The sequence below is a fragment of the Leptonychotes weddellii genome, chromosome 5 (genome assembly GCF_054177405.1).
Source record: "Leptonychotes weddellii isolate Sample4059 chromosome 5, ASM5417740v2, whole genome shotgun sequence".
In the NCBI taxonomy this organism is placed as follows: domain Eukaryota; kingdom Metazoa; phylum Chordata; class Mammalia; order Carnivora; family Phocidae; genus Leptonychotes; species Leptonychotes weddellii.
Genome location: NC_138373.1, coordinates 141,508,193 through 141,535,475, shown reverse-complemented (window position 1 = coordinate 141,535,475; position 27,283 = coordinate 141,508,193). Strand labels below are relative to the sequence as shown.

Genomic DNA, 27,283 nt, shown 5'->3' with positions numbered 1-27,283 from the left:
TACATATACAGTAAAAGACATATTTGAATAAGAATACCAAATGATAAGAGGTAACCCTCTCCTACAATATCAACTTGAGACTCAAAGACCAGCAATGACAAAGAGAATATAGTTACCCTCTGTTCCTCAGGGAAATGTATGAAAAATTCAATCTACCCAAAATGCCACAGATTTGAAATTACCTTGGCATAAACGCAGCTATCTGATAGCCTCATGAATGGACAATATTTATCGCACACAGGACACATGATGATATCTGTAGCTTGGCAGACTTCTTTACTGGAAGAGAGAATAGAAAAGGACTCCATTTTAATGACATAAGAGCATGTTTTCTTCTCCAATTTCACCAGAATCCTTAACCACTAAATAAGATCCAGTAGATTATTGTCCTTAGAAGCTTCCTAGCCTTCTGTTATTAATGTAAACAAGCGCCTGCACATTTTAATAATTTGATAAACCTACTTATTTATGAGGTTGTTTTTTGGTTTTACATATTAATAAGTTAAACTCTGAAAATACATGAAGCACAACATTGGATCTTATACCCTAAATGACACAAAAGTCATTCACAACACTGCACAGATTTGAAGCAACTACATACTGAAGTATAGAAACAACCAGGTACCTAAAAGTGCCTGCTTCAATCTCTAAGTGCATGGTAAGTGAAAACCAATAATGGAGGGCTGAATAAAAATAAGATGCACTAGTTCTAGGGGAAAACTATATCCCCATTAACAATTCCACCAGAAAGTAAAATATTTTTACAGGAGGCAGAATCAATCAATCACTTTTACTTTTGCAATCACTTTTAAAAGGCACACTTATTATTTAAGATCATTGTCTAGCCTGGCAATAAAATCTCTATGAATACCTTAAACTATATTCTGGTGAGAGAGAGCTAAGATAACAATCCTCAACACTGAATCATTCTCAAGGCCCCAGCAAGTTGGTAAGATTCTTTCCGGCTTAGGTTTAAACAGTCCTTGTAAAAACACAGCATTCATAAAAAAGGATTATTAACCCACCATTTTGCAGGATTAGCAGAAAGAGAAAAGGTAAAAAAGTCAGAAAGAGAGCAACTTTTAGCCAGTGAATGGAAGTGATTTTTCTGTGGACATGGAGTGGCTTATATGTCCATAAATGTAAAGTCTGATTCCCTGGTAACTGAAGACTATAGCAGGAGGCAATGGATGGAACATCTAGTGAATTGAACCTTCTGAATTCTTCCCAGGAGTGACTGAGAAGGAAGTTAGAAGGAAAAGTGGGCCCACAGTCCGGGAACATCCCCAAAGCACCACCACCCATCTCTAAATTGAAGCAAAGGCAGGCTCACCCAGAGCTCCCCATACCTGACTTGGCAGTGATCCAGAGTAATGACTCCATACAAAAAGACAAACAATCCAATGAAGGCAGCTGGGAAGAGCATGCCGGTATACCAGCCCAACCAGGCAAAATACAACCCAATCTTCTCTCCAAAGTACCGCCTGTTTAAGACACAAGAGCCTTGCAAATCATAGTGAAGTGTTTAGAGTGAGGCATTATACAATACTTTGCTCAGTCATGTTACTGGCCTTGCTGATACATGCATCCAAGAGAATAGAGCACTTGACCAAACTAAGGCTCTGGCTTAAATTTCTTCTCCTATCATTATATATCAGAAATAGATGAACCCTTCCATAAAAGAGCATGATTATATACAAGCTTGTTCTGAGAACACAAATAAACCCATGCCCATTCAGGAAGATACGACACTTATTAATTCAGAACCAGGAGAATTTGAAGTATTGGTGACAACACATCATCTCATCTTTGCTATTTCTGAGTGTGTGCTTTTTTGTAACAAATGTATTATAATTACATATATCTTTAAAAATAGGAAACAAAGTTATTGCAAAAAACTTTAAACACCCTTTCAATATTTCGTAGCTTTCTAAGATGTTTACAATGCTAGAATCACAAGATACTAGAAAGAAAAAAAACTAATTACAGAGATTCAACATGAATTGGTTATGAGAGCAACTTTTCCTTTTAAGTGATGATTTTTCACGAGTTTCAACATCTACCTCAATAAATATTTTTTCTGAGACTAACCAGTCTGCCTAGTGCCCTGCAGTGTGCGAAGTTTAGAAATGTCCAGGGAATTCCTTGCTTTTTCTTTCTCAAACACCATTAATAATATAATTGACTTATGTTAGAATACAACCCAAATTCTGCTTTCTATGCCTCTCAACTGCTGTATTTCATTAGTTAGAAGTTAATTACTTTTTAGTCTAATATAAGAATATTCTAATTATTTTTTTTAATTTGCAAAGTTAATTTATTCAGGAAAAATATGAAGAAGCAAAATATTTTAGCTTATATAGACATGCTTACATTTTTAAAATTTTTCCTTTCTTTTCTATTTCTAAGATTAAAAATACTTAAATACATTCTTTCAATAGAAGAAAATCCATCATAGTAAAGTAGTCACTTAAATCACCTAATGGCTTTTTTTTTTAAATTTTATTATGCTAGTCACCATACAATACATCATTAGTTTTTGATGTAGTGATCCACGATCCATTGTTTTCGTGTAACACCCAGTGCTCCATGCAGTACGTGGCCTCCTTAATACCCATCACCAGGCTAACCAATCCCCCCTCCCCTCTAAAACCCTGTTTGTTTCTCAGAGTCCATAGTCTCTCATGGTTCATCTCTCCCTCCGATTCCCACCCCCCTTCATTTATTCTCATTCTAAACAAATGTTGCTGACTACCTGTTTCCAAATACTGGCTTCTGCTTTTCTCTTAGAATGTCCAATGGTTCCTAAAAGCTCCAAAAGATGGAATAAAGATCATTTATCCTCTCTTCTACTGTGTCCCAACAGAAACTTTCCACTCTCTGAAGACTTTTCCAACGTACATTCAAATACACAGATACATTCTTTTATTCATTCAACAAATAAAAAAAAATACTTTCCATGCGGCAAATATTGTGCTAGGAGCTGAGGATACAAAATCAGCTTGGTCCCTGCTCTTGTGCAGCTCACAGGCTGACAGAGTAGACAGACATCAATCAATTAAAGAAATAATTTTATAATTAGAACACTGGGAAAAGGGCTACAAAAGGAGATGAACACAATTCCCCAAGTATATAAACCAAGACCATGTGACCACCCTACTTAGGGAAGACTTCTCTGAGGAGGTGACTATTAACTAGGTGGGACTGGGGACAGGATCAAGTGTTTCCAGCAGAGGAACCATATGTATAAAGATCCTACGGCAGAAGGGACCAGGTGAAATAAGGGCAGTGTGCCTGGAACACTGATAACAAGAGATGGGCTGGTGAGGTAGGTGGAGGCTGGGCCTCCCGGAGGGTCTTATAAAGCATGTTAAATGCATTGATCCTTGTCTTGAGAGAATGGGAAAATCATAAGAGAGTTTTAACATTCAAAGGACATAATCAGATTTAATTCCAAAAAGATCACTCTGCTTGCAGGGTAGATAATGGATTGGAAATGACCAGAATGGGAAAAGGGAGACCAAGTATGGGACAACAGCCATCATCCAGGTTATTAGGTGAAGGAGGCAGTATGATAGAGGAAGTCCTGGGGTGTGTCCAGAAACAAGAGACATGGAGGAAGCAAAATCTGTAGGATAAGAGCTACTTAAGAGTTGAGATTTCCTAGATACTCCACCACTTCATTCTAATGAAATATTGCTTATGCTTTTCATCTCCATTCCTTTGGCCTATACAAATCCTACTCTCTTCCAGGCTCAGCTCTACAGAGCCTTCCACAGAGGCACCAACCCATATCTATCCTTTCCATTTTTCCAAATTGTTATAAAACTAATCACCTTCATCACACATTTTACCTAACTGCATAGTCTTTTATTGTTTTCTAGTTGTTTCAAGTATGCAGAGCCTGTTTTACTGAAGGAAACTGAGTTTCTCAGATATGGTGGCTTCCATTTGTCTTTGCCAATATTATTTAGCATCATACTAGAAACACAATGGGCAGTTAATTAACACTCATTGACAAACAGGTGGATATTTTGCCTGCAGTAATTTTCTGTAATTTTTGATCAGTGTAATCCTGTAATATTGGGACTGAGGCTGGTAAGAGCACTTACTTGTATTTTTTTCTTCCTCCACTGTTTTAGCATGTATTGAGACCGGTCAAAAGAAAATGATCTCATCTCAGAAAGTATTTTCCACTCACCCAGATCATCTGAATTATTTGTTACTAACACAAAGAATAGTATACAATTCATCAATGACCCTGGGTCAGTAGGAATAAATACTTAGTAACAAGGACTCTGGCAGGAAGAATGACTACCCAGGGAGACAAAATGTAAAGTGAGTTGTCTTATTATGTCATTTTCCTCTGGGCTCATTTTTTTAAGGGCACTAGTGAAAGTAAACCAAATCCAGCTAGTCTAGAAAATGAGACATGATTTTCTTTTTTATAAGGAATCCACGAAGTGTGGATTGTTGCTACCCAATTTTAATAACCAGTCTCTAAATAAATAATGAGATGTCAGAGTATAATGCTGCCATGGCAGAAAGTTGGACATAAGTAGTTAAAAAAACATACATTTCCACTGTACAATTATCATAGGTTAAAAGCTGATATACTAATATACTTATTTGACTTGCAGAATTAAAACAATCTTTAAAGGTTATTAGTTGAAAATTACAATAAGCCTGAAATTTATTAGAATGATAGAACTCCATTTTTCTTACTTACATAGGTGTAAGTGTGTAAGATTAATATTCCATTTGTCACTAATATATGTAAGCCTGTCACCTCTCTGCAATTGTTACTGATAATTTGTCAATAACAGTCGCATGGATGACCTGCTCCATATAAAGTCCTGTGGAAGACCTGACTGATCTCACAGGCCCCTTCCTGAGACCTTTTTGGAGGAAGCACCATCCTCATCAGAGTGAGGTCTAGTTTACCAAGAATGACCGATGTCCTCTGATGAGTTGCCTTCTTGAGATGAAGCCAGATTTGAGTAAGAGCTGTGTAACTCAGACTTTTTCCTTGTCCCAGCTGACAGCCTGCCCTAATCATTCTGTGCAAGTTTTATATTTGCAGCTGGTTAAGAACTCACCTTACAAGATCCAAAGGCTGGTATTTATACCACACGCCCCAGGAGGCCCAGCACTCATAGAGCAGATGTCGGTGGTTTTCCGCTCCGTGGGTTCTAATGGAGTTTTTACTTCTGTAACTTCCCTGGGATAAAAACACCACCTTCCAGTGAGGTAATACCAAAAAATCCATAAGGAAAAGCTGATAGTAATACTAGTCTTTTATGGAAGGAGTAGTGATAGAGGTGATATTAGAAAGAAATGGATCCATACTATCGAAAGGAAAGCAGTTATTGTGGACATAATCTTGTTGATGGTGCTATGTAGTAAAAAGCACATGCTTGCTAGGAATCAGGCAGGTTTGAACTGAGTTCAAATTCAGTTCCACTACTTCTTAGCTAGGAGACCTTAATCTCTCTGAGCCTTAGATTTCTAGTTCATTATGGAACTAATAATTCCTGCCTCATTAAGTTTCTTTCATGGTTTGAGGGAATAAAGTGTCTTGCCTAGGGGTCATGCCCAAGACTTAGCTCTCTTTTCCATTTGTCTCAAGACAGGGTAGTTGGTAAACAGCCACAGCTGTACCCTTGCCTTACCCACACAAAAACCCTAAAATACAAAAGCTGGATAGTACCTCAAAATTACAACAATTCAAATCTAATTCAACCACCTCATGGGGCAAATGAGGAGACCCAGGGCCAGACAGCTGGAGGTTTTTCTGAGTTCAGTTAGTGGCAATGCTAGTTTCATAAACAGAAAAAGTACTTTCTGGAGCACTAATTATTAGTATTAACCTGAGAAGTTCTTTTTAGTGGAAGGTGAACAAGACTGAGAGACAAGAAACTCAGGTTCTAGTCTCAGCTCAACCAACAACTCACACAGTAACTAGAGGGGGCTAAACTTTCTCTAAACCTCTATTTAAATTTTTAACACGAAACAAGGGCAACAATATCTTCCCTTCTTGCTTTTCTGCCTCTGAAGGTTATTAGGATGTTAAAGAATATAATTAAGTTAAACTGAGAGGAAAGAGTCAGCAGTGATTATGTTACTGTTTCTGCTATTACTAATTTAGAAGGTCTCTTCTCGTAGAACACAGGGTTTTACTGAGGCATGAAAGTCAAAGAGAAGAGGCCTTGAATTACTCCATGTAGTTTCAGAACTGCATCTTCTCAGACATCGTCATACCTGCCACCTACTCACCTGCACAGATACTTCCGCTCACCTACCATTGTTCAGACACTGCCCTCGCTACAGGCAAGGGCTCGGCTGTGGGAGGATGCAGCTGTCACTGAAACCTTTTTTGGGCAATCCAATGAATAACTACAGGAAGCACATGATGTTTTGGGGGGTGGGAATCTGTCTTGAGAGTTCAGAATCACCTGTGTGTGGCTTTAAAAACCTTTGGGTCAAAAGGTTTGCTTTTGTCATATGAGAGGGATCATTCCAAAAATGTTTCATGGAAGTCTGAAAATAGGGTCTGAGACCAAAGCTTCTAGTTTTCTTAATGAATAAGATTTGTAAAATTCTCCATCACCTTTGCATCCTTGAGGTGTTTAAAACAACAGAAGCAGCACTGTAAGCCAAATAAAAGGTATGTTTTGGAAAGACTTGCCATTTGCGAATTGTTGGAACTGTTCTGCAAAGTTTACTGGCAAACTATTAACATTGTTTCCAGTAGAAGACTTCTGGAAATAACTCCCAGGAGTTCCAGCCTGGCTAGTTTGTGAGGTCCTACAGGGTATGGGCAAGGATAATCATCTTTGTGCTCTTTGTCACACAGTGACCAGTACAAAGTAGGGGTTCAATACCATGAAGATGACAACAATCTCTCACCAATCATAAGGATTATGTCCCTGAAAACCTATGTGTACAAGAGAATTCTGGGTTAAATAACCCAAGATTGAATGGGGAAAGCAGGGTTAAGGGTAACCACAGTTATATTTGCTAAAGTCCTTATATATGACAAAAACCACGTAGCAAATAAAGAGAATATCAAAATTTATATATCTTAAATGAGCAATAATAGGTACAATACTATTCATTTCCATTCATCACCCTGTGGTTACCAGAGGCTTTTCAAGATGGTTCCCTCCTACTCTCTAAGGAATAGCTATAAATTTCTTTGTTACAGAGACCATACATTTCAGGAACATTTCCCTCATGGGTCTGGTGCCTCATGCAAATTTTCAGTGCTTCTTTAATTTTATGACTTGGAGTTCCTCTGAATCCATGCTGAGTGACTCTTGATTCAAGTATTCTTATAATTACATAAAAAAAGATATATAGAAATAAATCTATGATGGGGGATAGACTTCACAATGCAAGTAGACCCTCCCTAATTATCCACTGAATAAATTAAATTCATTCTGAACAAATGTCATATCAACAACTCAGTTAATGACTATTCCCAGAAGCTAATTTAATAACAAGAAACTGACAGAGGAAAGGCAGGACAATACCTCATGCAGAGGAAATGCAGCTTCATAGGAGCCATTGGTAAGCAAACGATTCAGACCTAAAACAAAAAAGTTCAGTTCGAATTAATACTGGGTTTGAATCCTCACAACGTTCAAGACTAATATAAGGGTGGTACTTTTTGGAGAAAACAATTAGGGTTTCAAACGTGATTCAAACCCAGCTGGGGACTCCAACAGTTTAGAAAGTTTGGCTATCTGCTAGGAAATTGGAATCGAGAGCTGGGAAATTGGATTTTCAAATAGAAAAAAAAAAAAAAAAACAACAAAAAACGGTGAAGTATACCTACTACAGTGCCAGGCACAAAGATGGGAATGTACTGAGAAAAGTGGGTGAATTTATCATACCCCCCAAAAAGGTTTTCTACCAGGAGCTCTTTTTATATTTTCATTCAGAAGCTTTAATGTGGATAAATCTAACCCTTCTGCATTGGTCTAGTGGTATGATTTTGAAAAAGTCTTCTTGTCCTCAGGCCTCAATTTTTTCATACATAAAATGGGGGAGGGGTGTTGGATATGTGGATCTTTTTTAGAGAGAGAGAGCACATGTGCACAAGAGAAGGGAGGCGTAGAGGGAGACAGAGAGAGAGAGAGAGAGAGGATCTTAAGCAGGCTGCACGCTGGGCATGGAGCCTGATGCAGGGTTCGTCCTCATGACCTTGACTGAGATCATGACCTGAGCTGAAATCAAGGGTTGGACACTTGGGGTGCCTGGGTGGCTCAGTCGTTAAGCGTCTGCCTTCGGCTCAGGTCACGATCCCAGGGTCCTGGGTTCGAGCCCCGCATCGGGCTCCCTGCTCAATGGGAAGCCTGCTTCTCCCTCTCCCACTCCCCCTGCTTGTGCTCCCTCTCTCGCGGTCTTTCTCTCTGTCAAATAAATAAATAAAAATATTAAAAAAAAAAAGAGTTGGACACTTAACTGACTGAGAGCCACCAAGGTGCCCTGGATATGTGGATTATTTTAAAAATAGCTTTATTGAGGCATAACTGACATACCATAAATAGCACAGATTTAAAACATACAATTTGAGAAGATTTGACTTATATATGCACACCTGAAACCATCAGCACAGTCAAGATAGTAAACATATCCATACCCCAAAGTTTTATCATGCCACTTTGTAACTGCACTCCTCCCTATGCCATCTCCAAAGCAAACACTGATCCGCTTTCTGTCATTATAAGTTTGCATTTTCTAGAGTTTTATATAAATGGAATTATACAGCATTACTCCTTTTTATCTGAATTCTTTCACTCAAGATAATGTTTTTATTGCTGAGTATTCCATCATAGAGATATATAACTGTTTACTATTCCCTTGATATTTGTTTCCAGTCCTGAGCTATTACAAATAATGCTACTGTGAGCATTTATATAGAAGTCTTTGTATGGATATCTGCTTTTATCTCTCTTGGGAAAATACTGAGAAATGGAATAATGAGATCATACGGTGGGTATATATTTAACTTTATTTGCCATCTGCATATCTCCTCTTGTGAAATATCTGTTCAAATCTTAGGCTCATTAGTTTTTTTTATTATTGAGTTATGACTTTTTTATATATTCTAGATGTCTTTCATTAGACATATGCTTTGATTTTTTTTTTCTCATAGTATGTGGATTCTCTTTTCATTCTCTCAAAAATATACTTCAAAGAGCAAAGGCTTTAATTTTGATGAGGCTCAATTTATCCATTTTTTTCTTTTATGAATTGTATTTAAGAAATTCCCAACTAACCTAAGGCCACAAAAATTTTCTCCTGGAGTTTTTATAATCTTAGGTTTTATATTTATTTTTTTTCAAGAATTTTATTTATTTATTTGAGACAGACAGAGACAGCACAAGTGGGGGAAAGGGACAGAGGAAGAAGCTGACTGCTGAGCAGGGAGCCCGATGTGGTGCTCAATCCCAGGACCCTGTGATAATGACCTGAGCCAAAGGCAGATGCTTAACTGACTGAGCCAACCAGGTGCCCCTAGGCTTTATATTTAGATCCATGATCCATTTGAGTTAATTTTTATATATGGGTTAAATTTTTTTTTTTTGCATATGGGTATGAATTGTCGCAGCACCATTTTTTGAAAAGAGAATCCTTTATCTACTGAATTGTCTTTGAGCCTTTGTCAAAAATCAATTGTCCACATATGTGTGGCTCTACTTACGGATTCTCTATTCTGTTCCACAGATCTATTTGTCTATCTTTACATCAATACCACACTCTTTTGATTACTTTAGGTCTATAATAATTCTTGAAATCAAGAAGGGTTAACCCTCCATTTGTGCTTTTTTTTCCCAAAGTTACTTTGGCTATTCTAAGTTATGAATTTTTTAATCAGCTTGTCAGTTTCCATAGACACATACACACACACAACCTTGGGAGTTTGAATGAGATTGCACTGAATCTATAGATTAAATTGGAGAGAACTGACAATATTGAATCTTCTGATCAATGAACAGGGTGTATCAGAGTATATTTTTGAAGTCTTAAATTTCTCACAAATGTTCTGTAGTTTTCAGTGTACATACCTTACATATCTTTTTTTAAGATTTATTTATTTGAGAGAGAGAGAGATGGGGAGACGCAGGAGAGGAAGAGAGAGTCTCAAACAGACTGCTCTGAGCACAGAGCCCAAGTGCAGGGCTCAATCTCAGGACCCTGAGCACCACAACCCAAGCTGTAACCAAGAGTCAGATGCTCAACAGACTGTGCTGCCCAGGCACCCCTTACATATCTCTTGTCAGATAAGTCTTTCATATTTTTTTTTGATATTATTGTAAATGGTATGGTCTTTAAAATTTTAACTCCTTAGTGTTTGTTGCTGGTTTATAGAAATACGATTGAGTTTTGTATATCAGTTTTTTTTTCTTGCAACATAGCTATACTCATTCTACTAGTGTTTTTTTAGATCCTGTTGGAGCTTCTATACAGATGATCATGTCATCTGAGACTAAGGACAGTTTTACTTCTTTTTCAATTTGGATGCCTACTATTTTTCTTGTCTTATTGCATTGGCTAGTAAAATGATGACTACAAGAGAAGACATACTTGTCCTGTTCCTTATCTTGGGGGAAAGCATTTAGTTTTTACCATCAAGTATAATTTAATTATAAGTATTTTATAGATGTACTTTACTAAGGTTGAGGAAGTTCCTTTCTATTCACAGTTTGCTGAGTTTTTATCAGGAACAAATGCAGAATTTTGCCAAATGCTTTTTCTGTATCTATAGAGATGACCATATTGTTTTCCTTTTTTACTTTGCCAAAGTAAAACAACAAACAAACAATCAAACAAAAAACCAACCTTGCAGACCTAGATAAGCCCTACTTGATCATGATGGATTGTCCTTTTTATGTATTGTTGTGTTTTATTTACTAAACTTTGTTTACAATGTTTGCCTCTATATTCATGAAGTATATTGATTTGTAGTTTTCTAGTATAGTCTTTGCCTGGTTTTGGTACCTGGGTAATACTGCTCTCATATTCTCCGCACTTCAATTTTGTGAAAGAGTTTTGTAAAATTGGTATTATTTCTTTCTTGAATGCCTGATAGAATTCACCAGTAAGATAATCAGCCTGTGGGGGTATTTCTGTGAGAAGATTTTCAAGTACAAATTCAATTTCTTTAATACATATGTATCTAATTAGGTTCTTCTCATTTTTAATGCTTGTATATGTAAGTTTATTATTTTTTAAGTTTTATTTAAACCCCAGTTAGGTAACATACAGTGTTATGTTTCAGGTGTACAATGTAGTGATTTAACACTTCCATATATCACCCAGTGCTCATCACAGTGCATTCCTTAATCCCCATCACCAATTTAACCCATCCTCTACCCGCCTCCCTTCTGGTAACCATTAGTTTATTCTCTATAGTTAAAAGTCTGTTTATTGGTTTACCTCTCTCTCTTTTTGTCCCTTTGCTCATTTGTTTTGTTTCTTAAATTCCATATATGGGTGAAATCATATGATATTTGTCTTCCTCTGACTTATTTTGCTTAGTATAATACTCTCTAGCTCCATCTGTGTCATTGCAAATGGTTAAGATTTCACTCTATTTTTATGGCTGACTAATATTCCATTATGCATTTATACCACATTTTCCTTATCCATTCATCAGTTGATGGACACTTGGGCTGGCTACTGTAGATAATGCTGCTATAAACATTGGGGTTTGTGTATCCCTTTGATTTAGTATTTTTTGTATTCCTTGGTTAAATACCTAACAGTGCAATTGCCAGATCATAGGGTAGTTCTATTTTTAACTTTTTGAGGAAACTTAATACTGTTTTTCAGAGTGGCTATACCAGTTTGCATTCCCACCAACAGTGCAAGAGGGTTCCCTTTTCTCCACATCCTCACCAACACCTGCACAATCTACACATTTAATGCAATACCTATCAAAATACCAACAGCAGTTTTCACAGACCTAGAACAAACAAAAATTTGTATGGAACCATAAAAGACTCCAAATAACAAGAGCAATCATGAAAAAGAAAAACAAAGCTGGAGGCATCACAATTATGGGTTTCAAATTATATTACAAAGTTGTAGTAATTGGGGCGCCTGGGTGACTTAGTTGGTTGAGCGTCTGACTCTTGGTTTTGGCTCAGGTCATGATCTCAGTGTGGTGGGATTGAGCACTGCATCGGGCTCTGCACTCAGCGCAGAGTCTGCTTGAGATTCTCGCCCTCTGCCCCTCACCCCACTTGCTCTCTCTCTCTGAAATAAGTAAATAAAATCTTTTTTTAAAAGCTAACAGTATGGTACTGATACAAAAATAGACACATAGATCAATAGAACAGACTAGAACACGCAGAAATGAACCCACAATTATATGGTCAATTAATCTTTAACAAAGCAGGAAAAAATATCCAATGGGAAAAAGTCTCTTCAACAAATGGCATTGGGAAAACTGGACCACTGTCTTACACCATACACAAAAATAAACTCAAAATAGATTAAAGACCTAAATGTGAGACCTGAAACCATAAAAATCCTAGAAGAGAACCCAGGCAGTAACTTCTTTGACATCAGCTGTAGCAACTTATTTCTAGATATGTCTCCTGAGGCAAGGGAAACAAAAGCAAAAATGAACTATTGGGACTACATCAAAATAAAAAGCTTCTGCAGAGCAAAGGAAACAACAAAACTAAAAGGCAACCTATGGAATGGGAGAAGATATTTGCAAATGACATATCTGATAAAGGGTTGGTATCCAAAATATGTAAAGAACTTATATAACTCAACAGCCAAAAACAAATAACCCAATTAAAAAAATGGGCAGAAAACATGAATAGACATTTTTGTAAAGACATACAGATGGCTAACAGACAGATGAAAGATCCTGACATCACTTATCATCAGGAAAATGCAAATCAAAACTACAATGAGGTATCACCTCACACCAGTCATAATGGCTAAAATCAACAAAATAAGGTTATTTTTTCTTGAATGGGTTTTGATTATTTGCATCTGTCCAGAAATGTGTCCATTTCACTTAAGTTGTTGAATTTATTGACAAAAGATTATTCAAATATTCCCTTAATATACACCAACATTTTTGGTGACAGCATCTCTCCTATTCCTGGAAATTTAGGAATTTGTGTTTTCTCTCTTTTCTTCCTGATAAGCCTGGTTTGCATTAGTTTTCTGTCACTGTGTAACAAATTACAAGAAATGTAGTAGCTAAAAACAATAGCCATTTATTATCTCACAGTTTCTTTTGGTCAGAAGTCTGAGCATGCTTTACCTACATTTTCTGCTCTAGGTCTCACAAAACCAAAGTGAAGGTTTGAGCTAGACTGCATTCTTACCTGGAGGTTCAACTAGGAAAGGATCCACTGATTATTGACAGAATTGATTTCCTTGCAGCTGCTATGTTCACGACAACTTGCTACTTCAAAACCAGTGAGAGAGAGGGAGTCCCTGTTGCTGCAAGTTTCTGAGCTGGGGGCAAGCCTAAACACTCTTTTAAAGGGCTTGCCTGATTAGGTCAGGCCCACCCAGGATGATCTTCCTTTTGATTAAGTCAAAGTCAAACTGATTAAGAACTCTTTCACATCTGGAAGATCTCCTAAACTTTTCCAAGTAATGTAACATAATCACAGGAGTGACACAATCACCTTTGCAATATTCTATTGGTTAAATGTAAGCTATAGTTTCTACCTACACTTAAGGGAAAAGAATTACACAGGGCATGACTAAATGGGAAGTCACCTTGGGTGTGTTCACCATAAGGTTTATAAATTTTTTCAAAGGAATGGCTTTTGGTTTCATTTATTTTCTCTATTTTTTCTGTTTTTTATTTCATCGATTTCTTCTCTTTTATTATTTCCTTTCATCTACCTACCTTCTTTTTCTTTTTCTTGTTTCTTAAGGTGGAAGGGAAGGTCATTAATTTGGACATTTCTTTTCAGATATAGGCATATGGTACTATAAATTTCTCCCTAAGTACTGCACACTTTTTTTTTTTTGATATTTTACATTCTTTTTTTTTTTAATTCTTATGTTAATCCCCATTACTGCACACTTTTTGATATATTGTTTTCATTTCCATTGAGTACAACATACTGGTTTTTCTTTTGATTTCTTCTTTCACTGAGGAGTTATTTAAAAGGGATTAGTTTTAAATATCTGTAAAATCTTGAGATCATCTTCATATTAACATCAAATTTAATTCCACTGTGGTCAAAAAACATTCTATGTATGTTTTTTAGGTAAAGAGACTTGAATCTCTTTAGATTTATTAAGTCTTGCTTTATGTCCCCAAACATGGCCTATCTTAGTTATGTTCTATGTGCACTTGAAAACAAAACAAAACAAAACAAAACAGGTATTCTGCTGTTGTTGGGAGTAATCTAAAAGATCAATTATGTTCACTGATAAAGTTGTTCAGGTTTTCTAACCCTTACTGACTTTCTATTTATTCTATTAATTACTGACAAAGAAGTACTTAAATATCCAACTATAATTGTGGAGTTGTCTATTTCTCTTTTCAGGTTTCAGTTTTTGCTTCATGTAGTTTGAAGCTCTAGGCTTTTAGGATTGTTACATCCTCCTGATAAATTGCCTGAATTTACTTTTATCCCTGGTAATATTCTTTGCTCTGAAATCCATTTTGTCTGATATCAATATAGCCACTTCAGCTTTATTTTGGTTAAGCATCTTATATAACTTTTTTGAACACCTTTTACTTTTAACCTATTTGTGTCTTCAAAGTTTCTTGCAGGCAGCAAAGAATTTAGGCCTTGATTTTTTACTCAGTGTATTAACTTCTGAATTTTGGATTGGGATCTTTAGAACATTTATGTTCAATGCTCTGTGAATTATAAGGTGTTCCAATTTCACTGGAAATCCTTTGGGGTTGTTCTTTCACTGGTTTTGGGTAGTTTCCTAATACATATGCACTAATTAGTACTCTGCTAAATACTTAAGGGGGGCCCTCTGATGATCTTCAGGATTCTCTCTTGGTGGAACTTTCTGCTTTTTGGTACTTTGTTCTGTGAACTCTAACTGCCTTGGTTTCCTTGGACTCTTAGCAACATCTTCTCAATTCAGGGAGTCTACCAGGTTCTGCCTGGGTTCTCCCTCCCTAGGCTGCCACCTAGAAACTATGTCAAAGTAGTAAGTTGATGTAATCATGGCACTCACCTCATTTGTTTTCTATCTCTCAGGGATCTCTATTTTTGGCTGCCCACCATTCAGTGTCTTGAAAAGAATAGTCTCCTGCACTTTTTTTTTCTGTTTTTCCTTTGATTATTTCAGGTGGGAGAGTAAATCTTGTGCCTGTTACTCCATCTTGGCCAAAAGTGGAAGTTGAATGTGTTGGTCTTTAAAGTGTCTTTCAAGTCAAGAATTATGCTGCTTCCTAAAATGTACCTCAAGGATGATGACTAGAAGGATGTCTCTCAAGTGGCTAATAGGGGAATGCTCCCTACGCTTAGATCCTGATTAGAGTCCAGAAGCTTAGTCTCAGTGGAAAATGGAACATGCACTGATTCACTTTTTACTGATGCAGGGTCAATCAATGTTTAGGTACATTTAATCACAGTAATACAGTAATGTGTTTTAAGATGACTGACATTAACACTAAATGTCCAAGAAAAACGTGAAATGCAAATATCTGTAGGGCTTTTGTATTTTGTCTGGCAGGCAGGAGGCCCTCAATAAATATCTTTGTAATGAATGGATAAATGATTATGTGGAAAGCTCTGATTGCCTGGAGTCTCTATTGAGAAATACACATATCTCATCAATAAACTGAATTTCAAACATCTCAGATATTAGAAAAAAACAGAATTCACAGGGACCTAATAAGAGACTCTGATGATGACCCCGGTAAGTTTATCATAATTTATCAAAATCCTGCAAAGTGAGAAAGTAGTTAATATTTGAAATCTACCACTTCACTAACTTCCCCTTTGAGCACCAATTTTGAAAATACAAGTCAATTTCAAAATTTATTTTATGTACTTATATTGTTAAATAAATCTATGTCGATCTATTAATTGCTCTATTTTGAAAGTGGATTTCAACAGGTTTGATTTTCACAGTTGTAATAAATTCAGAGTGAATCCGGAAAACTTATAGAGTGGTAGTTTACACTCCAGCAAAATGTCCTTACAAATCATGTTTACAAATCAGTATTTTTGTGTTATCTCTAATCAATGTTGGGTCATGGAAGATGTCACTTTCAGATAGAGTTTCAGGTAGAAAATAACATTAGATAAATACTATTCTATCAATAAATTAAATTTTCTTCTAATATGTTATTTCTTTTATTTATGAAACCAAAGATGACAATGAAACATCAGGTCAACAAGCATTTGTGGTTTTACTCCACATTTTTCAGCATAATGCCTGACCCTAGGTTAGTAGTTTACTCTGTGATTGGTCATTTCTAATTAGATAGTTCTCCAGGTCATCATTACCAATTTTCAAAGCACTGAACTGATGAATGGATAAAGAAGATACATACTATATATACATATGGTATACACACACACACACACACACACATCTACACACACAATGGAATATTACTCAGCCATAAAAAAAGAATGAAATCTTGCCATTTACAATGATATGGATAGAGCTACAGAGTATTATAATAAGTGGAATAGTAAAAAACAAATACCATATGATTTCAGTCGTATGTAGAATTTAAGAAACAAAACAAATGGGCAAAGGGAGAAAAAACAGAGGGGAGGCAAACCAAGAAACAGACTCTTAACTATAGAGAACAAACTGATGATTACCAGGGGGCAGGTGGGTGGATGGGTTAAATTGGTGATGGGGATTAAGCAGTGCACTTGTTGTGGTGAGCACCGGGTGTTGTATGGAAGTGCTGAATCACTATATTGTACACCCGAAACTAATAAAACACTGTATGTTAACTAACTGGAATTTAAATAAAAACTTTAAAAAATAAAAGGCATTGGAGTTCTTGGATAGAATTCTCTTTCATCAAATGAGAAACTTTTATAAAGGTCATTTCTTACGAGTAACAATACAACACTTCCTGCATTCCTTTAGAATATTTACAAATCACTGTCTCCTTTTGTCTCCATCTTGACTACTTGTAAAAACAGCTCACATTTTGAGATGCAAAAGTTAAGCGCAATAATTGCTGAATGGCCACATTGTACACAATTTTTACTGTGTAAGGATGATGATGATTAGACATTAATCATGTTTAAAAGATTTTCAATTCAGTTCAACAAGCACTCCTACTATATACCAAAACTGTGCTAGGCAATGATGCTAGAAAGATGAATAAGGCAACTTATTTACAATGAAGGAGCTTATCGTCCAGCTAACAGTTTTTAGCTGCAGATTCTCAGCACACTAATGTGTTATAATAAATTGTGAGGTGTGCTGCAAGTTATAGCATCAGTATTAGTAAAGGCACTGTTTTTTATAAATTTGCATTTTATAAAATAATTCAGACTAGCTATTGCCATAATCATTTAACTTCATTTTTTTTAGCACTTTCATGATACAATGTTAACTGAAAAAGGTATGATAAAGTTAGTGTAGTATACCCTAAGTCTGTTAAAATTACATGGGCAAATGGGGAATAAATAGGTAAAAAGTAATTAACATAATATTTAAATTATCTTACACCAAAATGGTAACAGTGGTTCTCTTTAGGTGGTAGAATTCTCCTAATGTCATTGAAAATAAAGAATTCAAGATAATAAGAGTTGTACATGATTAATTATCAAATAAACACTCTAAAAGTAATTGCCATTGGAATTCATGGGAAGAGGGAAGAATTCCTTCAAGCTGGAATGGTCATGGAGGACTTTATAGAGAGGACGTGTCTCAAACATGGGTGATTGATGCAGAGAATATGAAGATATACCAATCTACAACCCCGTTGATGTTAAGAAAGATCTAAATCAGGTTTGATTTTACCATACCCACCTACATAAACTCTCACTGAACATATTATTTCAGGTGTATCCAGATTTGGACTAGATAGCTATCATTTTCTATTATATTTTAATTTATGCAGCTTGGGATCAAAGTAGTTTTGGCAGCTTCACATACGAGTGACTCACACTGAGCTTGCATTCAACTAAGCCTCTCAAGTCTGTTCCTCTCATGATGTTGTTGAGCAACAATTCTCCCACACTGTACCAGGGTAGTTGTTTTGCTGAATTCGAGTGTAGGACTTTACATTTACAAACCATTAAATGTCATCTTGTTGGATTTGCCTGAGATTTCCAGATCACTGAGATTTTTTAGGCTCCTGACTCCAATGACAAACATATTTAATGCATTCTTCCAGAGTCCACCCCACCTGAAAGCTTGATGGGCAGGCTGTTTAGGCCAAGTACCAGTTATCAATATATTTGCCCCTTAGCTCCAAGTACACTTTCATTGCCTACTTTGCAAAAATGGAGCTAGACCTTGTAAATATTTCTCCTTTACCAGATTGTACAATGTTAAGCTTTGTCAGTAGAAGGCACTGGAAAGACCCTGGAGGAGGAAGTTTGTCTTCCTGGCACAAATCTGCTCCCTCAGCAGGCTTCTGCAACACATGGCTTCTATGGCACCAACTTCCTACAGGGTGTGATTCCTACAGGTATTTCCTTGAACAGGACAGTGCTGTTGGTGCAACACCTCCCAATGAATGGCTTCCCTGGAACCCCTCTAGGCAGTTCCCCCTCCAGGGCCCCCAGAAAACTGCCCTGCCACCCAGTGAACCACAGCTACACCACTTCCAACAGAATCTAGGTCTCAGCTTTGTGGGGAGAGTCTCTCTAGAAGTGGTAGCTGCCCTTAATATCTGCTGTATCTTTATTCTCTAGAGTTCTCCTTAACCTTTACTAGCCAATCCCTGATTACTCCAATCCTCTCTCATAGTTTTTATATTAATATAAATATTTAATAGTATATTTTATATTAAACTTTCTCTGTAAAAATCATGTGTGATTTTTTTGTCTCCTGACTAGGTCATTATTCAAACTATTGATAAAAATCTTGTTTGGAAAGAGATAAGGACAAAGCCACCTGAATCCTCTTGATCTATGATAATCTGTTTAATAAGGGAGAAAATCTGGTAATATGGAAAGGTTCTCATAAAAATGCCCCAAATATAAATTATGAGTGTCCATCAACAGATGAATGGATAAATATGTGGTATATATACATACTCCCCCCCCACACACAATGGAATATTACCCAGCCATAAAAAAGAACGAAATCTTGCCATTTGCAACAACATGGATAGATCTAGAAGATGGACTGCTAAATGAAGTGAATCAGTCAGAGAAAGACAAATAGCATATGATTTCACTCCTATGTAGAATATAAGAAACAAAACAAAGAATAAAAGAGATAAACCAAAAGACAGACTCTTAACTAAAGAGAACAAACTGATGGTTACCAGAGGTGGGAGTGGATGGGTAGGTGAAATAGGTGAAGGGAATCAAGGCATACTTATCAGGATGAGCATTGTGTACAGAATTGCTGAATCCCTATATTGTACACCTGAAGCTAAGATAACACTGTATATTAATTATACTGGAATTTAAAAAGTCAAATGAAAAATAAAATACATATATATGAATTATGGAAGCTGTTTAATGGGGAAGGTGATTATTTGGAGAATTTCCTTATGTGTGACAGCTCGTCTCTTCACTTGCCTAGAACAACTCCCCCTACCTCCTCCCCTGCCACCACCATCTTCCCACATCAGACCCTTCTTTTCATCAGGTCTCAGTTCAAACCCCGGCTTCTCAGTGAAGCTTCCCCTGACCGCTTTATCTCAGCTTGAACTCACCATTTCAATTTTTTCATATTACTCACTGTATTTACTTATTTGTTTATTGTCGGCTTTTAACTTCTTGAATATATGCTCCAGGAGAGAACCATGCCCATCTCCCCAACATCCAGCCCAGTGCCTGGCACATAATAAGCATTCCATAAATATTTGTTGAAACTGAGAGAATTTCTCTATGATCTTAAGTAAATGAGGTAACATGCTATTTTAAACATCTTTTTTTTTTTTTTTTTTTAAGATTTTATTTATTTATTTGACAGAGAGAGACATAGCAAGAGCAGGAACACAAGCAGGGGGAGTGGGAGAGGGAGAAGCAGGCTTCCTGCAGAGCGGGGAGCCCGATGTGGGACTCGATCCCAGGACCCTGGGATCATGACCCGACCGAAGGCAGACGCTTAACGACTGAGCCACCCAGGCGCCCCGGTAACATGGTATTTTAAAGAGATCTAAGAATGATATTAAGATTTTTACACTTATGAGTTATCCATCAAGGGAGTAGAGATTTTATAAATGATGAGCGGTTCTAGAATTGATATAAACTTTATAAAACCAAAGGAAAAAAGTCTGTAATCCCCAAAATTAGATGTAGCTTGTTATACTAATATACTACTTACCAATTTTGTTTTTTCCTTCTTCATACTTTATTCTTTGTAAAATATGATGTACGATTCTACTTCTTGTGGCATTGTTGAAGAAAGTGTCTTTGTTGTGTATGATGAAGCTGCACACACATATTGAAAACACAAGCTGAAGGTTAACTGGAGATGATGAATCTAATCTTTGACATAATGTGGTATTACTCATACAGAGGTGTCTTCAATCAGTCACAGAGAGGATAGGTCTGGAACAGCATAAGAGAGCCCAGAGATCACACCAAGGGCAGGAGGCTCACACACCTCAGTAGTTTTGGTTCTTGGTCTCCTGAGCATTAACATAATTATGCCAGGAAGGAGCTGGAGCTAAATGCAATTAAGAAACCTTAAAATAAGTTTTTTTCCTCAGTAAGGTCATTAGATAATTCAACTAAAAATGTATTTTGTTTTTAGCTCGTCTCGTCTCCCACCCCACCCCTTCCATGTCATAACCACCTGGCTTTTCAGAAATTTTAAGATGTGAAACTGGTTTGGGTGGTGGATATAGGAGTTAGGTAATAAACTCTGGTCTGGCTCAGGGCCTCTGTCTGTTCTTTTCCCATGTTCCTTGCTTGATGGGACTCCTCTCCTAAAGCATATACTTAAAATTGCTTTCTTTCTCAGCCAGTGGATGACCCAGGGCTCATACATACATACACACACACACACACACACACACACACACCCAAGAAACTGGGTTTCCCAGTGGATACTCCTACCCTACTGACAACTGAGAGAGCTTCCAGGACCACAATATCCGGCATGAAGTGGACAAATGGTATAGCACTAGACATACTGTAAGTATAATTGCTTCATAAATTGTGAAGTTTATTAACTCAGCAAACTTTTATGAGGTACCTCCTAAGAGTGGGGACACTGTGCAAGGCATATCAACATTGGCAGCCACTGCCTTCAAAACCCAGCTCATAAGCCGCCTCCCCCAATAGGCCTCCTCACCCCTCCAACTCCACTCCTTTCCCACAGAGTTCAGTATTCCCTCCTCTGTGCTACTTCTTATCTTGTAAGCACATCGATTTATCAATTATTCTGTATTGTCACTTTTTTCATTCATTCATTCATTCATTCATTCATTCACTTTCATTCAGCAAATGTTTATTGAGGGCTCTGTCTAGGGTACTGATTACAGAGTGGTAAACAAAACAGATAAAATCTTTGTTCTTGAGAGGCTTACAGTCTAGCAGGAAAGACAAACCATAAAGGAAATGAACATAATCGTACAGCAGAGATGGGCAGAATCAACCTCCCTTTGCATGTCTGTATCCCACACAAGATTGTGAACTCATTCAGGAAGTTTGAATCATACTAATTTCTGTAGCCCCAGCACCTAGTGAGTAGCTGGTACAAATTACAGGTATACGTTTTTGAATAGCAGTAATTGAGGGTCATTCGGATTTATGTTGGGAAAATTGCTATTAAATGTTTTTCTTCAAGAAGATGGATTCCCAGGAGTTGTTCAAATGTCAGGACGAAGAGAGAAAACTGACCTAGAGAAGATAGTCCAGGCATGGGGTCTGGTTTGGGAACAGCGGGGAATGTGAGTTTGGGATAACATACAATGGGGACAAAGGCCAGAGAATATGAAAATAAAATGCAATTCATGTGAGTTGATTCCCTGGAGAAGTATTTTCCTCTCACTTCTACTTCCCTAGGATTCTGTTATAGAATACTATTCTCAGAAAAAGTAATTTGACTTGGTGGATGAGAGATAAATGCTATGTGGGTGAATGAGGAAGCTGCAGAGTTTAGTTGGTATTTTCTTTCGGTTTTTCTGAAAACATTTTATTTCATCAGAGGGAGAGAGGAAAACCGAAAGTTACATTGAACGCAGTTCCTTTTATTTTATCCTCTGTTTTCTCACCTTATTTAAGACAGACCATTCCATTTTAATACCAAATAAAGATGCCATAAAGAAACAAATAAAAAAGCCCATTTTTGACTCACAATACCAGATGATAACTGAAAGCTGATAAGCATGACCATGCTTGACAGGACAATTCTGGCCTAAAAGCCCATGTCCCTCCACCATTAAATGGTTTTCTGCTTTCTTCTCCTTTTACAGCACATTACATTTGGGAGCTCATGTAATAGTTCTCTATAATAAGCACTGCAGATGAGCTTCAAAATTTTGTTTTCCTCTTCCTTATATCTAGGTTGTACCTGGAGCCTGGAGATTCTATAGTGGGAACAAATATATAGGGCACGTGCCAGGCACTATTCTAAGCACTCCAGATATATTAACTCATTCAATCCTTGCAATAACCAGGACATAGTATTTTATAGCTCCATCTTACAGGTGAAGAATCAGAGAAGGTGAGTGATGCACCCAAAGTCACTCAACTAAGGGGGAGAGCCAGGATTTCAACTCAGGCAGTCTGGCTCCAGAGGCTGCCCTCTTACCCACTCCACTCACCTGTCTCCCTGTGCCAGAAGCTTCCTGACTCCTGGAGGCTGCCTCTCCTTGAGATTAGCCCAAGAGCTGCTCTGCCTGGAATGCTTTCCTTGCTTCCACTCATTCTTTGAGCCTCAGCTCAGGGCACATCTCACTCTAAGGGTCTTCCTTGATCCCCTTGCCCTCCCCCTGAAAAGTAATATGGTGCTACAATAAGAGAAGGAGGGAGAAAATCATTTAATGCAGCTTTAAATTCTAACATTACCCCTCCTTCCCCTTAAGACTTTGAAGTGAGACAGTCAACAGAATAAACCCTAGTTTTGTCACTTACTATGTGCTATTGGGACTGTCCCTCAATATTGGTTTCCTCATTTATGAAATGGGGAGAACACTGTAATTACCCTCATAGCATTTTTGTAGAATCAGGCGAGATGACAAGGATTGCAGAACCCCACTGTCCTGTGTTTAATAAGCTCTCAGAGTTAGCAGTCATCGTTGCTGTTGTTTCTATGACACCATATAGAAACTGTCTGCCTACATACCTGACTTCTCTGGATGAGCTTCTTGAGGGCAGGGACCAGCCATGCTCATCTCTGTATTCTCAGCACTAGTACGGAGCTTGGCACATGAGCAGCCCTTACAATTGGCTCAAATGAACTGATCTTCTGGAGAACACTTGCTAACATTGGGGGCTATGTGACTAAATATCATCTCCTTATACCTTGGCATCTACTTCTTCTTCCTGGAAATATTTCTACCCATTTCATCTTTCCAGCTACCACATGAACCATTCTCTCCACATTGCCAAAGGATTTTCATACATGGTGTGGAACAATCTCATTTTCTCTGTTACTCTTTCAAACTGAAGGGCTAAGAGAAGGCACAGTGATGATTCTTGGCATCATTGTTCTCAAACTTTCCTTAACCACTTAACCAAAACAACTTTCTTCAAATGAAATCACACATATATACGCATGCACACACACATGCACGATGTAAGCTGAGCTGTTCTGGCAAACATAAAACTTGGGGGCTTAGTCTCTGAGGTGTCAGCGCTCTGTGTAGGCTTAGAAACTCTGCTTTCATATATTACTGGTGGGTCAGCAAACTAGTAAAAATTCTTTAAGGGCCATTTGACCAAGTCTATCAAAATTATATATATCTTATATATATATGTTTAGTTATAATAATATTAATAACTATATAGAATAATTACATTATATATTAATATATACATATCTTCTGGCCAGCAATTCTTTTAGAAGTTTATTCTACAAATACATTTACCCATGTGCAAAGTGGCATTAAGATAATAAAAAACTCTCATTATGGCATGGGTTATAATAGCAAAATTCAGTGGGAGTAAAGATAAATTATAGTACACCTCAACAATGAAATACTCTGCATCTGTAAAGAGATTAAGGGTGTTCAGTATAGTTATAAGAAGATCTTCAAGATACTACAGGGGAAAACAAGGTTCAAAATAGTCACACAGCTATTTGTTGTTGCTGTTTTTTTTTTTTAAGATTTTATTTGAGAGAGAGAGAGCGCACGCAAGCAGGGGAGGGGCAGAGGGAGAAGCAGACTCCCCGCTGAGCAGAGAGTCGGACATGGGGCTCAATGCCAGGACCCCAGGATCATGACCTGCAGCAAAGGCAGATGCTTAACTGACTGAGCCACTCAGGTGCCTCACAGCTATTTGTATCAAAGAGAAAAACATACATATATAAGGAAGTACATATAAATGTAGTGATGTATTTATTTGCTTGCACATGCACAGGATGACTATGGAAAGGACACATAGATATCCAGAAATACTAGCTGCCTCTGGGGAGATCTAGGAGGCTGGAAAGGAAGGAAACTTCACTGACACACTCAGGAAATTTTTATCATATGTAAGTACTACCTATAAAAAAAAACATGAAATATTTTTTAAAAGAAATTTTTAAAGGGAAAATGCAATTTCTGCATCCCTGAAGGATAAGGAGAGGAATAAACTGAATTGGCAGAGGAACAATTATGTGATTGAGGCTCTGCACATATATCTCCTTGTCCTACCCTTTGGAGTGGTTATGTAATATGCCCAAAGTCACACAACTGAGGAAGGATTTAAAACCCATCTGTCGGTTCCAAATTTTCCCATTCATCTGTAAAAGGAACTGCTGAGAGCACATGCCTGCCTGTATGCATGTGTGTGTGAATGGCACTTTCTGGATGCTTTCATCTGGCCCCATGAGGAAGGCCCTGCTGACCTGTCACCAAGTAACAGGCAAACCTGAACCTGAAGTTCCTACAGATTCCCCTCTAGGGTCTCTACTCCTGCTTTCTCTGGAGGTCAGCAGCCCTCAATTTTCACTTGATGAGCCTCCCAATCTCCTCCATGTTAGGAAGGGCAAAAACTGGAAGAGAATATGCAATGAAATTATGTTTTAGCTACAGACTCCCTGAGGCTCTGGTTATTTGCATTCTGTTATATGTTCTCCTGCAACCAACCATCCATGGCAGTGTAAAGTACTGTGATATGCTGGCTGTAAACTTTATGTAAATGTTCTGCTTGTTCTGTGCAAAGAATTGTTCACTGAGAGTGCTACATGTGGATGTGGGCAGTGGGTACAAGGGAATGTGGGTGTTATGCATGTATGTATTTTGAGTGAAGGTAATGAAAAGGTGGAAAGAACCTAGTTTTTCTCCTCAGAGGAGCCTCTATAATTAGGTAAAATGAGAAATACACAAACATTCAAGGGTGTGAATTGGGGAAAGGTGTTCATTAGAGCTGGGTATAAAATCAGCTTATCATTAAATGTATTACTTTTATTTTTTTTTTTAAGATTTTATTTATTTGACAGAGAGAGACACAGCGAGAGAGGGAACACAAGCAGGGGGAGTGGGAGAGGGAGAAGCAGGCTTCCCGCAGAGCAAGGAGCCTGATGTGGGGCTCGATCCCAGGACCCCGGAGATCATGACCTGAGCCAAAGGCAGACGCTTAACGACTGAGCCACCCAGGCGCCCCTAAATGTGTTACTTCTAGACAAATACCAACTCGTGTTTTATTTTTTAAACTTTCCTCTTAGGCAATAGCTATTAAGATATGACTACACTTTCTTCACAATTAATTTAGTACAAATTATCTAGAGTCCAGTGTTGTTGAATAGGAATTTCTGAGATAATGAAAATGTTCTTTATCTGTGCTATCCAAAATGGCAGCCACTAGTCACATGTAGCTACTGAACATTTAAACTGTGGATAGCACAAATGAGAAAGTAAATTTTTACTTTTACTTAATTTTAACTGATTAAAATTAAAATATAAATAGCCACATGTGGCTAGTAGATAGACAATTGCCTCAAATGTGAATGACAATTTGAGCATGTGGGCAAAGCCTCAATAATGGAATCCTTATCCTGCATCTCCCTTTGACTACAAAAACTGGAGGAGGAGAGTGAGTGAAAATGCCCTATAGGACTATGTACAGGTCATGGGTTCAAGTCTTCCTCTTCATTTTAGCTGTGTGGCTTTGGGGAAGTCAGTGAGTTTCTTTGGTACACAGGTACGTGTCAGGAAAATGAGGGTCATATGTCTTGGTTGCCCAAGGATGGGGTTATTCACAAAGTGAGACTATAAAGTATTGAGATAGATCATCAAACCTAGTTGGTAGATGACTGGACAACTCAAACCCAACATGTCCCAAATAGAATTCTTGATCTATACCCTTGTAAGGTAATCTGCTTTCCCCCTCATCTTTTCCATCTTAAAAAAATGGCACTGTGACACATCCAATTTCTCAAGTCATAAACTTGAGATGCATCCTCTATCCTCTCTTTCTCTCATGTTCAATATCCAATCAAATTCTTTGAGTTCCTCTTCCCAAATGTTATCCTGAATCTGATCCTTTATCACCCTCTTTGCTTTGAAGTTGTTTCCAAGAGCACTGTAATAATTTCCTAACTATTCCAATTTCACTTTCTCCCATCAGTTCATTCTCTATATAGCAAGGATCTTTTAAAACAAAATCTCATGCCTCTTCTGCTTAAAACTCTTCACCAACTTCCCATAGATTTGGAATAAAGCCTAAACTCCTTTCCATGGTCTACATGCTCCTGCTACATGGTCTGGTCCTGCCTACACCAATGCGCTTATTTCTTCTCTTCTTCCTCTTGCTCATTATAAACCAGCAACATTGCCTTTTCTTCTGCCCTTGAAAAAACCCAGCTTGATACTATCCAGGACTTTTGTTCATACAACTCCCAGGTTTTTCCAACATTTGGGTCTCAACTTAAATGTCACCTTTAATACCTTAGCTAGGATAGTTACCCTCCTGTCCCTCAAGTCTCTCTCTCTCTCTTCTATTACCTTGTTTTATCTTTTTTTCTTATGTTTTACTTTCTGAACTTTTTTTTT

General features: G+C 37.5%; 1 protein-coding gene across 3 annotated transcripts in view; it reads right to left on the bottom strand.

Annotated features, from left to right (window-relative positions):
* Positions 1 to 27,283, bottom strand: part of ANO4 (anoctamin 4) — a 277,492-nt gene that overhangs the window by 43,355 nt on the left and 206,854 nt on the right. For all 3 annotated transcript variants that reach the window (XM_081822277.1, XM_081822276.1, XM_081822278.1), the window contains 5 exons: positions 20,458 to 20,564; positions 7,536 to 7,591; positions 5,100 to 5,221; positions 1,350 to 1,484; positions 183 to 279 (listed from right to left, as the gene is read on the bottom strand). In XM_081822277.1, the coding sequence (XP_081678403.1) occupies positions 183 to 279; positions 1,350 to 1,484; positions 5,100 to 5,221; positions 7,536 to 7,591; positions 20,458 to 20,564 (517 nt within the window). The remainder of the gene's footprint in view (positions 1 to 182; positions 280 to 1,349; positions 1,485 to 5,099; positions 5,222 to 7,535; positions 7,592 to 20,457; positions 20,565 to 27,283) is intronic.